Source organism: Polyodon spathula, chromosome 1, assembly GCF_017654505.1.
Source record: "Polyodon spathula isolate WHYD16114869_AA chromosome 1, ASM1765450v1, whole genome shotgun sequence".
NCBI classification, from domain to species: Eukaryota; Metazoa; Chordata; class Actinopteri; order Acipenseriformes; family Polyodontidae; genus Polyodon; species Polyodon spathula.
The window spans coordinates 96,305,282-96,319,391 of NC_054534.1; the positions used below are offsets into that span (position 1 = coordinate 96,305,282).

Sequence of the window (14,110 nt, forward strand, 5' to 3'; positions counted from 1 at the left end):
GACTAACCGGCCAGCGAGTTCCCCTATTGACAGGCATGCTTTGGAACCAGTAAGATGCTTTGACCCTGAAGACATTGCTGTGGTGAAAGTAAAGCAGTAACAGACTCCCTGGAAAGCAAGGTAAAGAAACTGAGAGATGTATTTAACCTAGTGGAATATATATTTTAGAGATTGTATTTTAAGATATAATTGATCCTAGATGTACTTATTGTTTGTTATGAGAAGAAATCTTACATAATTTGTGAAAAATAGACTTTTAATCCTAAACTGTATTGGAAGCAATTATAACATGTAATAATTCAGTTACAAGTGAATTGTGAAAACAATGAATGAATGAATGAATAAATAAATAAATAAAGAACTAAATAGGTTTTAAGAACACACACATTTAGCTGCCCTACTGGCATAATGTAATTAGGAACTGTAGTAATTCAACAATGAAATGCTGCCATCTGTTGGTAACCTGATGGCATAGCATCCTTTATAAGCCAGCACACAGAACTGCCAGAATCAGTAATGCAGTTCACTTGGGCTGACATAAGGTAGAAAGATGTTTGCTGATAGTCAGTGCATGAGTCAGAAGTGTGTCCTTTAGTGAGATGTATACAAAATCAGATTGTTTTTGTTTTGTTTTGTGAAAGACCAGGAGTAACACTTAGTCATTCCCAAAGAGTTGGCAGCAAGTCTGAAATACAGTTACAACTAACACACACTGCCAGCTATATTCTGAATATTGTTTTTTGCTCTACTTGTTTCCTCAGAATATTAACTAAACTATACGTGGAATGCATAGTTTGTTTCCTATGTGCAAAAGGACTGATGCGATACCTTTTATTCGACTAACGAAACAACAATTAATCTCAAGCTTTCAAGACCTCTTCATGTGAAAGCAGAGACCTTTGAGGTCTTGGAAGCTTGAGAGTATTGTTTAGACTATTGTTATTGTGTGGTGCTTAAACATGTTTTTTTATTTGTCTGAAAATCTGCAGAAATTTCACTTCCGCCTACACAGCCGATGCACCAATAAAGACGTTCTACAGCAGATTTGTATGTGTGAATTCATTACACACAAATCACCTATCAAAAAAATGCAATCCAAATACAGCAAAAGAGCTGTCTCCATGGCTACGTTCTAGGGAAAGGCAGACCACCTATTCCAGGTACTCCACAGCTGTTATTAGCAAGAGCCTGTATAAACCATTCCATAAGAACATAAGAATGTTTACAAACGAGAGGAGGCCATTCGGCCCATCTTCCTCATTTGGTTGGTCGTAGTTTATTAATCCCATAATCTCATCAAGCAGCTTCTTGAAGTATCTCAGGGTGTCAGCGTCAACAAAATTACTGGGGAGTTGGTTCCAGACCCTCACAATTCACTGTGTACAAAAGTGCCTCCGATTCAGTGCAAATTTAATAAGTTTGCTTACTATACCAGAAACAAATTAATTAATGTAGATTAGGAATAGCAGAAGACCTAATATTGACCTCTGTGGTACACCACTGGTTACCTCACTCCATTTTGAGTTTTCTCCTCTAATCAGTATTTTCTGTTTTCTACATGTTAACCACTCCCTAATCCATGTACATGCATTTCCTTGCATTCCTACTGCGTTCAGTTTGAGAATTAATCTTTTATGCAGGACTTTGTCAAAAGCTTTCTGGAAATCTAAATAAACCATGTCATATGCTTTGCAATTATCCATTGTCGATGTTGCATCCTTAAAAAAATCAAGCAGGTTAGTTAGACATGATCTCCCTTTCCTAAAACCATGTTGACTGTCTCCCAGGACCCTGTTACCATATAGGTAATTTTCCATTTTGGATCTTATTATAGTTTCCATAAGTTTACATATAATAGAAGTCAAGTTTATTGGTCTGTAGTTACCTGGTTCGGTTTTGTTTCTCTTTTTGTGGATCGGTATTACGTTTGCAATTCTCCAGTCTGTCGGTACAACCCCTGTGTCAAGAGACTGTTGCATAACCTTGGTTAGTGGTTTGTAAATAACTTCTTTCTTTTCTTTGAGTACTATTGGGAGGATCTCATCTGGCTCAGGGGATTTGTTTATTTTAAGAGCTCTTAGTCCCTTTAATCCTTCGGCCTCGGTTATGCTAAAGTTATTTAAAACTGGATAGGAACAGGTTGACATGTGAGGCATGTTGTCAGTATCCTCCTTTGTAAAAAATTGAGAAAAGTGATCATTTAATATATTTGCTATTTTTTCTTTGTCTATGATTTTGCCATTTCTATCTCTTAGACATTTAACCTACTCTTTGAATGTTCTGTTGCCGTTATAATGGAAAAACATCTTGGAATTGGTTTTAGCCCCCTTAGCAAATTTCATTTCTATCTCTTGACCTTTCTAACTCCCTTTTTGACTTGCATTTGCAGTTCCAACTACTCCAATAGAAAGACTTGTTCACTTGTTCATTCTGTACCTGTATGTGTGATTCCTCTGGCATTCAGTCTATTCCAGGTACTTCACAGACCTAGGGACAAGGTCACCATATGGAAATTATTTCAAGGGACACCCTGAGAGACAAAGCTCCTATACTAACCACTTATACTTGGTGTGCACTGTTAATATGTGACGCTATAACATTTTTATTTTTTCTTACAAAACACTATTCTGTCAAGCAAGCAAGATGAAAAGGGGCCATTTCCTGTCAGATGTTGTAAAGCTGTTTCCCCAGGAGATGCTCCTTCTTATTATGCAGACAGTTTAAATACTGATTGGACGTCCTGCAGTACTAGTCACTGGGGTCACCCTCCTGTTTGGGGGATAAAACATAAATGATGTGCCTTGTTGGATTGTTATGACACTATGGTAAGGGAATGGAAGAAGCACTGTTAGAGACTAGAGGCAAGCACAAATTGACATTTTGTCATTTTTATTTGCTGTTCAACAACTGCACAATTCAGGGACACGTGTGTATATATTAGTGCTGGGACAAATACCCGAATATTCAAACAAATGTTTTTTTTGTTTGTTTTTGTTTTTGTTTTTTTTACATGTATTAGGATTCAGTTGTTCGTATTCGGTAGAAATGACAAAAATACCTTGCATTTATTTACCACTTCACCTGAAGCTGAGCAACAGTTTAAAAAATGGCAAATGAAAAAGTGCTCCTTGTGATATGTGAGATTTACATATAAACACAGGATCGACAGCAGCTCTTGAGCCTCTATTTAAACGTTTTAAAATCAGCAAAAAGTAAACAAACCAGATTATGAGCCCTCACGCATAATGATAGGCCTTCAGCTCTTCGATGAAGCGCTGCTTGTCTTTCCTCCTGGGATACTTGAGCCCACCAAGGGCCCAACGACTTGGTAATTTCAGTAAAGGGAGTATCAGAGTGCTCAGCCTTCAGATGGACTTTCTTCTCATTGACAAATATTACATATCTAGCAGGGAGGATGAGAAGGGAAGACAGGTACACAGAATGGAGGATCAATATTCAGGGTGTAAATTAAGTCAAAAAGATGCAAAGTCCCAAATGTGTAGCAGATATAAAGAACATTTATTTGAGTATTAGCCTGTGGAACTATAGCAGGGAAAATATTCCAGCCATTTTGATGAGGTTTAGATACCAACATGAAAATTATAATTATTTAAATGATACAATAATTTAAAATATCACATTTCCCCTGATTAACAGTAATATTGGATAACCTAATGTTACGTTTTGTAAATTAGTTCAATATTAATACCAATCAGGCCACAGATTGTTTCAGTCTTTGTGGGCCCCATCTCATGGCCTTACTCACTCTTACTCGGGCTTAAATGTTCTTAGGCTGTTGTTGATGACAGGAAATGTAATTATTTGTTGTGAATAATGTAAACATTATACCACCTCGGTACAAAGTGGTCTAGTAGCCCTTTTTCCTTCATAGCTGTATTTCTTACCCTGTAGTAGGAGCGCGAGGAGCAGAAAATTCCTTGTTCTTTTCTTTCCTTTAAGCCAACCAGCATTCCTTTTCTAAGAAAACAGATAACTATTTAATAAAGGTTGTGACAAGAAGGCTGCAACTAATAGCCAATGGAGGAAGACCTATAAGTAGTGGAAGTACTGCACTTTATTCTGAAAAATAAAAACTTTCAAAACTAGAATACCTTTATTATCTGTATTGAAAATAAGAAAACAAAGAATTGAAAGGTAGTGTATCAACAATCAATGACTCATCATGTCATTAGTATAGTGATATGTGGACAAATTAACCAAGGGAGGACGAAATAGAGGGATCCTCTACAGGGTTGTACCATGAGAGAAGTAAAAAAAATATATACACAGTAGTTATACATATGACATGCCATTAAGGATTACTTTTTAAAGGAAAGTTTTTTTTGGATATTCAGACAGCAGGGTTTATAAACTGTTAAACGTACCTTCGGCTCCTCTGTATCGGGGTCCTTTGCCTTCAGGTGCCCATCCAGGATTATATTTTGTAGGGGCTCCTGCGTGGCATTTAGAGGGGGTCTAGGAAGCAGCTGCGCTCCTGGTGTCTAGAGAGGTACCCTATCTTCACACTGCAAAAGCAGGGAGGGTATTGTTAATATGAGAAACAAAAATCATCGTTGTTCAAGATAAATGGGAGTCCCTTTGGTTTTATTTAAGGCATGTGAAATGCGCAATTAATAGGCTGAGTAGCTAGTGAGCACTGCTGGAAGGTGGGACCACAGATGAATACAAGATTATTCATGTCATTGCCGACATGCTGAAACACACAGCAGGTTTTGCTTAGATTTGTATTTGGGTTTTTCAGTTTAAGCACTATTTCACAATGCAGTATTTCCATAAGCTATCGTTTCCTGTGATCCTTGAATTGTTTTCAGGTAGGAATGAAACTCAGGCAAGGAATTATACAGTTCTGACAGTACAACTGTAGCTTGAAACAACTTTGCTGGTAACGAGCCGGCAAGTTGTTATTGGGAGTAATGTTCTCTGACTTGCATGTGCACCTGCTTCAACATAGGACACCAACACCTATGATCAGGAATCAGTAGATGGGTCAGACCAAGTCAGGTTTACATACTGTTCTAGTCAAATTGATTAATTTGCATCTCAAATGTGATCTGTAAAGCTGGTTGTGGGTCGACCCTCATGGGGTAAGTTAAGCACCTTTCAATGTCACCTTGTCATTTGAACTCATTACCTATTACAATAAATGAATATGTATATCTATGTTTTCTATGGCAGTCCTATACAGCATGAATTAATTAAATAACCAAGACCTTATACGTTTATTTAAACATAATCTACACTTAACCTGCAATAATAGTTTATGGTCGGGAAATGTCCCGTATCCCGATGCATTGGAAGAAAGTCCCGATATTTACCCATAGATTTTTTTTTTTTTTTTTTTTAGTCTGCACAGCAGATAGAATTAGTGAAACCACCGCTGTGCTCTTCGTGCGGCTGACACATCTGCTGATCACTTATACAAAGATAAGAACGCTTCATCATGTTTATTTTTACTGTCATCATAGTCGTTTCTTGTTGAGTTGGGGGGGTACGTCTAATATATGATACTGAGTGTTTTTTGCATATGATCCGTCCCATGTGTATGATTCATGATTTTTTTTTTTGGGTGGACCAGTAACAGCAGGTCAAACATGTTTTGGTTTTTCGTGATTAATAAAATATAGTATGATATTTGCAGTTATTTTAAAAAATGATGAAATAATTGTTTGGAAGACACTGGTAACGAGACTATCAAATCACAGTCACAAAGGTGTCCGTTGCGTAACATATACAAGCAAAGATTGATTAGCCAGGCCTTGTGTATTGTTGCTCTGGAAATGTTTCACGCTGGTTTAGAGATGACATAAACTTCCTTTCTGCCTAAACCAATCATAAAGAGAACGATTTATGACGTTTCAAGATCGACACCTACCTTGACCATTCATGATAAACGGTTGTGACTTAATGTGGGAAAATGTAATTAAACACCAATCAGAAGCGTTTATGTAAATGAGGGTTAGTCTGCTGAATGCTGAGCTTGCTTATCACTGCAGAGTTTGGACGCTGTTTATGGAACACGGGAGTGGTAGGGTGGATCAAAAACGTTTTGCATCGGCGTGTTAGTTTTCTGCTAGCGTAAGTATAGAATATGTTTGCATTGCGAGGTAAATAATAATTTAGGTGTAAGATTGACATTGATTGTGGAATGATATTTTTAAAATTACACACAATAAAAAATACAAACGTTCACTTTATTTTGACGATGTGTGATTAACAATACCAATGGTCTGCCATATATATATATATATATATATATATATATATATATATATATATATATATATATATTTTTTTTTTTTAAGTTAAAATTAGTTAAATACGGTATTAGCTACACCCACATCACTGGTAGGGGCTGTGAAACATTTCAGAGTTATTCTTCAGTAAACCCTTGTTTTGTTTTCTCACTGGTCGTGTGCAGACAAGCACAGTGTTGCTGGCAGTGGCATAGAAGTATGAAGATGTTTTGGGAGTGCGTGTTTTAATTCCTGATTTCTCACACAATGAGATTTTTTTTCCCCCCTTGTCAGTCATTTTTAATCAATATTAATGTTTTCATTAATGTTGTGTTATGAATTGGAAGACAGCTATTTTAATGAGTTACCCTAGGCTTGTCTATCTGTTAGTTAGGTAAGGGTTGACAAGAGCAAGTAGCCTATAGGTTGATTGATAAACTGCCCAAACGTATGTACAGAATAAAATAAAATAAAAACTTGGCTGTTATGGGAAGGCAACCGTTTAGTTCAGTTTTTACTGTTATTGTTTTGATGCCCCAGAACTACTAAATTTGTTCCAAAGAGATCAGACTACGGGAGTTGTCCAGCCCACTAATAAAGCTCACCTGAATCTGTATTAAACTGTTGAAAGGGGAAACAGTTGTTTTAACCCATTCAGACCAGGTTTACAATGGGCTGGATCATTGCCATTTGATCATTTATGAATAGTCCCATATTGTATAGGTAATTAAATCTACTGTTAATTATCCAAAAACAACCTATTACCAGGAGTTGTGTTTTGGGAGACAATAAAACAATTGTTTACTATTCTATAAAATATTTTAAAAAATGTCAGAATGTTATTCAGATTTCAACAAATGAATATCCCTACCATTGTAGCAGGAACATTCTAGGAAATTAATGTACAGTGCCTTTAAAAAGTTTACACCCGCTTTCAAATTTTTCACTTGTTGCCTTATAGCCTGGAATTAAAATGCATTAAAATAGGTTGTTTTTTTTTCCATTTATCTACACATCCTACCCCACAACTTGCAAGTGAAAAAAAAATCTAGGAATTTGTAGAAATTAAATAAAAATAAAAACTGAAATAGCTAGGTTGGATAAGTGTCCACCCCCCTTGTATAGCAATCCTAAGGTAGCTCAGGTGTAAATCACACATCAAGTTAAGTGGCCTCCACCTGTGTTAAATTGTAGTGATTCACATGATTTCAGGATAAATTCAGCAGTTCCTGTAGGTTACCACTGTTGGGTAGTACATTTCAAAGCAAAGACTCAACCATGAGCACCAAGGCACTTTCAAAAGAACTCCAAGACAAAGTTGTTGAAAGGCACAGATCAGGGAATGGGTATAAAAAAAATATCAAAGGCCTTGAATATCCCTTGGCACATGGTCAAGACGATTATTAAGAAGTGGAAGGTGTATGGCACCACCAAGTCCCTGCCTAGGTCAGGCCGTCCCTCCAAACTGGATGACCGAGCAAGAAGGGGACTGATCAGAGAAGAGGCCAATGGCAACCCTGCAAGAGCTACAGGCTTTTATGGCCAAGACTGGTCAAAGTGTGCATGTGACAACAATATCCCAAGCACTCCACAAATCTGGCCTGTATGGTAGGTTGGCAAGAAGGAAACCATTACTCAAGAAAGCCCACCTTGAATCCATTTGAGGTATGTAAAAAAAACCACTTGGGAGATTCTTTAGCCATGTGGCAAAAAGTTCTGTGGTCTGATGAATCTAAAACGGAACTTTTTGGCCTAAATGCAAAGCGTTATGTTTGGCACAAACCAAACAGCGCATCAGCCAAAGAACACCATCCCTACTGTGAAGCATGGTGGTGGCAGCATCATGTTATGGGGATGTTTCTCATCGGCAGGGACTGGGGCACTTGTCAGAATAGAAGGAACAATGAATGGAGCAAAGTACAGAGAAGTCCTTGAGGAAAACCTGCTGCTCTCTGCAAGAAAGCTGAAACTGGGAGGGAAGTTCATCTTTCACATGACAACGACCCAAACACACAGACAAAGCTACACTGGATTGGCTAAGGAACAAAAAGGTAAATGTCCTTGAGTGGCCTAGTCAGAGCCCCGACCTAAATCCAATCGAAAATTTTTGGCATGACTTGAAGATTGCTGTCCATCAGCGCTTCCCAAGGAACCTGACAGAGCTTGAACAGTTTTGTAAAGTTGAATGGTCATATATTTCCAAATCTAGGTGTGCAAAGTTGGTAGAGACCTATCCCAACAGACTCAGCTGTAATTGCTGCCAAAGGTGCTTCCACCAAGTATTAAGGGGGGTGGAGACTTATCCAATTATGATAGTTCAGTTTTTTTATTTTTAATACATAATTTTTTTTTTTCTCAATAAAACCTTTTTTTTCCCCTTAACAGTGTGGAGTATGGAGTAAGTGGGGGAAAAAAATCATTATTTAAATGCATGAAACAACAAAATGTGAATAAAGTTCAAGGGGGTGTAGACATTCTATAGGCACTGTATACAAACACATTAAAGAAGAAATTGGACCGTGTTCTGTTTGCCTTGAAGTAAAAACAAAACGCGCTGACACAGACAGAGAACACCAACACTTAAACCCTTTGTACTGTACAGTAAGTCTCTTCACCTTTTACTGATCTACTGCTTTGGATGCCTGCTTGTTTATTTTAGCTGAGATGGACGCCAGTCCCCAGTCCCTGGTCCCACAGCTCCCACCTGCACCTCCCCCTCCACCTCCACCTCAGCCGGGCAGGGGTCCGCCTCAGCCGGGCAGGACTCCGCCTCGGCCGAGCAGGTCCCAGTTGAATATGGGTAGTGCCTTCGCGGCTGCTGCTGCTGCTGCCATGCGGGATGAGAGAATGAAGAGTGGAACACCTGCAGCCAGCGACTTCCTCTCCCAATCCTCCGAAGGCATCTCTTCGGGGAGCGGTGCCCCGCCAGGAGAAGCTGGTAAGAAGGATTTGCCTGGAAATACTGTGCAAGACTAGAACTGATCAGCACCTCGTCATGCACAGTTAGTACGCTACCTTTAGTTTGTTACAATTGACCAACTGCTGGTACAAATTAAATGTCTGTTTAGTTATTTTAAAGTAGCAATATTGTAGATATTTTGTTATTTTAGGTTATATGCGCAATTGCGAATGAGGCTCCCAGTTCTTGCAAAGTTTTATGTTTAGTGATGCATACTTCTCCCTACCATGGGGTTAGCTTTATGCAGTGTGTGTCTGATGATATTGACCTAATCTTCTTTTATTTGACCTGCTGACTTCAAGACGCTTGATGTATTGGTTGTTGCCTGTCTTTTGCTATTGTGCTATTAAATGCCCTTCCAGAAAGGTTGTGTCCTATTGTCATACAGTATGCCATTTTTGCATACTAACAACTGTCCCTGTACTTCATAATTTAAAAAGTAACTGGACTAACTTTCACAAAGAGTTTCTCTCTCTAACACAAAACATTTACATACAAAAATAAACAAATATAACTTGCAAAAAACTCATACCTAGCTAAATGAACACATTTCTGAACAGCATGTCAGTGGCTGACCTACAGTAAGGTTCCTGTGAATGCAAAAGTGTTTTTACCTGACTTTGTATTTTAGGAATTTGGAACACTGGCAGAAAAGAAGTCAAGATCTGATAGTAAATAACGACTGTGCTCTTTGTATAAAATAGTAATTCTAATACCCTCCTGACTTGGCACCTGCAGTATGTGTGATTGTTTTTATGATGGCACATCCAGGAACACTGGTGTTCTTCAAGCACACAAAAAGCAGAACAACAGAGTAAGTCTTGAATGACCTGAAGGAGAGAGATGATCCTATTTGAATTTAAAAAAATAAAAGGTCACATTCATGTCTGTGAACTGAAAGCATAAACTTCTGTAAGAATACCTTTTTTTTTTTTATCCCATTTAAAAGTCCCTTAATTTTGCTGTGTTAGAGACTTTTCAATCAAGTCCATTTATCTTGCTGCCACAGTATATTAGCTTTGGACCCTAATGTGAAACTATACCATGGTAGCATTGTACTGCAAATAGACTTCACCCGAGTTTAAAAAAATAACTATAAAATATGGAAAATTTAACCAACAAAATTACTTGTTTATATCATTAGAAGCGGCAACTGTTTTTAAACTGTCGTCTGCCCGTTATTAATTTTCTCTAACTACATTGTTATGATAACTTGCTGTAATTCTGTTTACCACAAAAGTAGCGGGCATAGTGTTACACTTCCCCAAGTGTTGCTACATCTGTCATTTTTCATTACTGTAAGTGCTTTGGCTTTTCTGTTCCGTACCACATCATGGATTGTTATTACTATGTTACCTGTTTGACAATGTGGGCAATAATCTGTCTCATTCATGCACTTATTGTATTCTCTGGTATAATCAGGGGAGGCTATGCAGGAGGACGTAAGATAAAGTAAACCCCTAGAGTGATTTGTTCATGTACTGGCGTACAGATTTACATATACCCAGACAACAGTGACATCAGGAATAATCACACAGATTCAGTTATTCAAAGTTTAATAAATCATTAGTACTCTTTCGGTTTATTAATGGTTCGAGCAATCTTGGAACCACGGCGAAACCTAGCCAGTAGACATTACGGACAGTCTGGTGGCTTTGCAATATGGTTACAACACACATCCCTGGACAGTCCAAGGCACTCAACTACACTAATGCATACACACTAACATTATCTCCAAAGCTGCCAATAATAATAATAGTCTTTAACCTCATAACACAATGCTTCTGTATAGGTGAGATGTAATATTCAAGATTACGCTTAGCCCCTGAGAGAAGTATGTCTTGAAATATAAATTAGGACAAAGAAAGGACAGTCATCCAAACAAGAGGTTTCGAGTACAGCAAACAGCAGTCAGTTTTGCAAATTGGTCTTCAAAGGATGGATCAGATAAGTCTGTGTTAACAAACTCAACCGATGAATAAAATGTAGTTCATGCCTCTTTTTTTTCTTTATAGAACTTTTTCTCTCTCTCTATGTGTCAGAAGGCTTAATCAATTCTAAACATCTGGTTCATTAGACAACCTTGTCTGTAAAATTAATAAAACATTTCTTGGTAATAAAAATTGTATATACAGAACCATGCTGTCTCCCATTCTTCGAATACTATTATATATGATGTTTTCTCCAAAACTAATAATTGTATGTTCCTGTACTGTGAAGCTCCTCCCACTTTAAGTTAAAGCACCTGTTCTGTCATTAAGTTTTGTCTCAGTTGTTAAAACATAGTTTCTTGTTGTACTTGGAAAATCCAAGTACCACAGCAGATGAGCTTATCCCAGGGTGAAACTATATCTTGAGCTAGAACAGATATAAATAAAGTATTTGGTTACATGCACATTCAGGGGACCCTGTAGGGTTCTCTAATTATGTTGGCATTTTGCAGTATGTCTTAACACAAGAGTTTTTTGGCAATTTTTCTGCTTGTAGCTTTTTAACCCATCCTAAACTAGTACAGAGCTTTACAACAATATTCTTGCCTTTCAGTGGTCTCTGAACCATAGTACCCAGTGATTGATTGATTGAAACATGTTTAATTTTGGAGTGATTTTGAGGATTTAAAAATGATATTTAGAATATGGGTAGCCCTATGCATGCTTCTGATAGCCACATAAGTCTTCTGTAGAATTCATGCATAATAAGTACCACCTCTTCAGTATTTCTGTGTTGGTGGGGGCCTTAAAATTGTCCAATTGTCAAATTCCTGAGTGATTAAGTGCTGTTCCTTCTAAAGTAGAAAATATATTGCTTTCAAATTGCTTAGTTGTGCTCATAAATTAACTGACTGTCTGATTTAATGACTGCACAAAAAGGCTTCAGGAAATATCGAAAATGGACCTATCTTTGAAGGGCTGAAACCCCTTGTGGGACACAAGTTAACAAACTGACTTTTGGTGAGCTTGTAGATGATTTGAAAGACTTGTGGTAAAGCAATTGACTTTAATGTCTCTTTCACAGTTTAATAAATGTACAAACATGAACAACATGTTATGTACAATATTAGCAGGTAGTTTGAGTTTAAACCAAGAGAAGCCATAAAACATATAATGTATAAATAAATAAATCCATAAAACTAAAACCATAAAACGTGTATTATCTTTATATGTAAGTGATTTGTCATAGGGCTACAGAGGCACTGTAGACATCATATTTCTTCTTTGTTGCCGTCTTTTAAAAATTGATTCGTGCAAAGTTCTGAAACAACAAGCATTCATGGGTTATAGATGAGCGTTTGAAGGTCTTGTGGTGAAATAATTGACTTGATAATCTATATAAAGACTTTAATCAGTCAACAGCAGGTCACAGTCCATGACAAGACTCATTCAAAAACATAAAAAATATGACTGATGGGCTGTCCAGATGATGGGTGGTCCAGATCTCACTGTCAACCGTTAGTTCAGATGACCTCCACTTGCACTCAAGCTTGCGGCAGGCAGACTTAAGCAATCGAAGTTCGAGGGTGTACCATTGGCAGTTGTGATCTTTTTTGACTGTTCTGGTTGTAAACAGGTTGATGATTTGAGTAAGGGTGGCATTGTAGAGGGTCACCGCATCATCTGTGGGAGATTGCCAGTTAGATGGGATGAAGAGACGCATTCCGAGAGTTTCAGAGGATTCAGCAGATTCTTGGGGCAGAAGGAGATAACAGTATCAGTAGCAGAGGAAAGAGCAGGAAGAGTTAATATTAGCAGTGATTAAGAAATGGTCAGAGAGAGAGAGAGAGATCCGAGATGAAGAGATTGGAGAGGTCAAGACCCCTGGTGATGAGCAGATTCAGGGTGTGTCCTCAGGCGTGAGCGGGGACATTGACAGAGACCAAGAAAGTCCAGCAGCGTGTTGAAGTCGGTCACTGTGAGGGAAAGAATGCAAGTCAACATGAATGATGAAGTTTCTTAGGAGTAGGATTTTTTCAGTAGAAGTGCAAATGAGGGAGAGGAATTATGAGTTACTTAGTTTTTTTAGGTGGACGTACGTAACAGCAAGGGTGAGGGACATGGGAGAGAGGAGCTTAATGACGAGATGCTCAAATGAAGAAAAGGCTGCCAAAGAAAGAACTGAGGAAACAAGCACAGAATTTGCAATAACAGCCGTCATTTGGGGTGGTTAAATGTCGTTTACAGCGTGCCAGGTTTCAGCTAGACTGAGAAGATCAAGATTGGCATCAGTTATAAGTTTGTTCAGAAGCATGGATTTGTTAGTCAGAGAACGAAAATTGAAAAAGGAGATTTTCAAGTTTGTAGCAGGCAGCGTAGGGGGAGAAGGAGTTAATAGCAGTATCTGTGCATTCTAGGAGTTGAGAGAGTGAGCACATTTTTTCCAGGGGATCCAGACGTTGGGTGTCAGAGTAGGAATGAGGCCTCTAGGAGCCATTGTTAGAGATTTGGAAAAGGTCCTCGCTCTACCTGTTCTCGCTGTGACTGCCACAGCTCGTACTGCCCTTCGACTGGCTGGCGCTTAGAACAGCTGGCGGTCTAAGACACTGTTTGTCAATTTATGCTGTCCTGCAGGTCTAGAGCTGGTGACAAATCCTTACACTATCCGTGCACTAGTGGACATTTTGAAAAGAGCTTTGAGACAGGCTTCAAAGTTTCTTGGTGTAAAATGTTGTCGTTGTTAACAATGAGAAAAATTACAGGTACATTATTTAAACTGTTGTAACAAGAAGTGGGGACGTGTAACGTTAGATTTTCTTACTCTTTAAGTAGAAATTACAACTGGGACACTTTTCCCGTAAAATGTCAATGCAACATTTTATATAAAAGCTAGAATAATTTATTTATATTGTCCTCTGCCTTTTAAGTACAGTTTTGATTGGAGTCAGTCACTTCATCTTAAAGGG

At 38.1% G+C, this 14,110-nt stretch overlaps 1 protein-coding gene across 2 annotated transcripts in view; it reads left to right on the forward strand.

The window, feature by feature from the left end:
- Positions 1 to 357: 357 nt before the first annotated feature.
- LOC121324742 (wolframin-like) overlaps positions 358 to 14,110 on the forward strand; it is a 28,365-nt gene continuing 14,612 nt past the window's right edge. The window contains exons 1-2 of one of the 2 annotated variants that reach the window (XM_041266903.1): positions 358 to 1,160; positions 8,914 to 9,192. In XM_041266903.1, the coding sequence (XP_041122837.1) occupies positions 8,919 to 9,192 (274 nt within the window). In that variant the 5' untranslated portion in view covers positions 358 to 1,160; positions 8,914 to 8,918. Of the gene's footprint in view, positions 1,161 to 5,984; positions 6,097 to 8,913; positions 9,193 to 14,110 lie in introns of those variants that run through there. The other variant, XM_041266895.1, reaches the window with a different exon arrangement.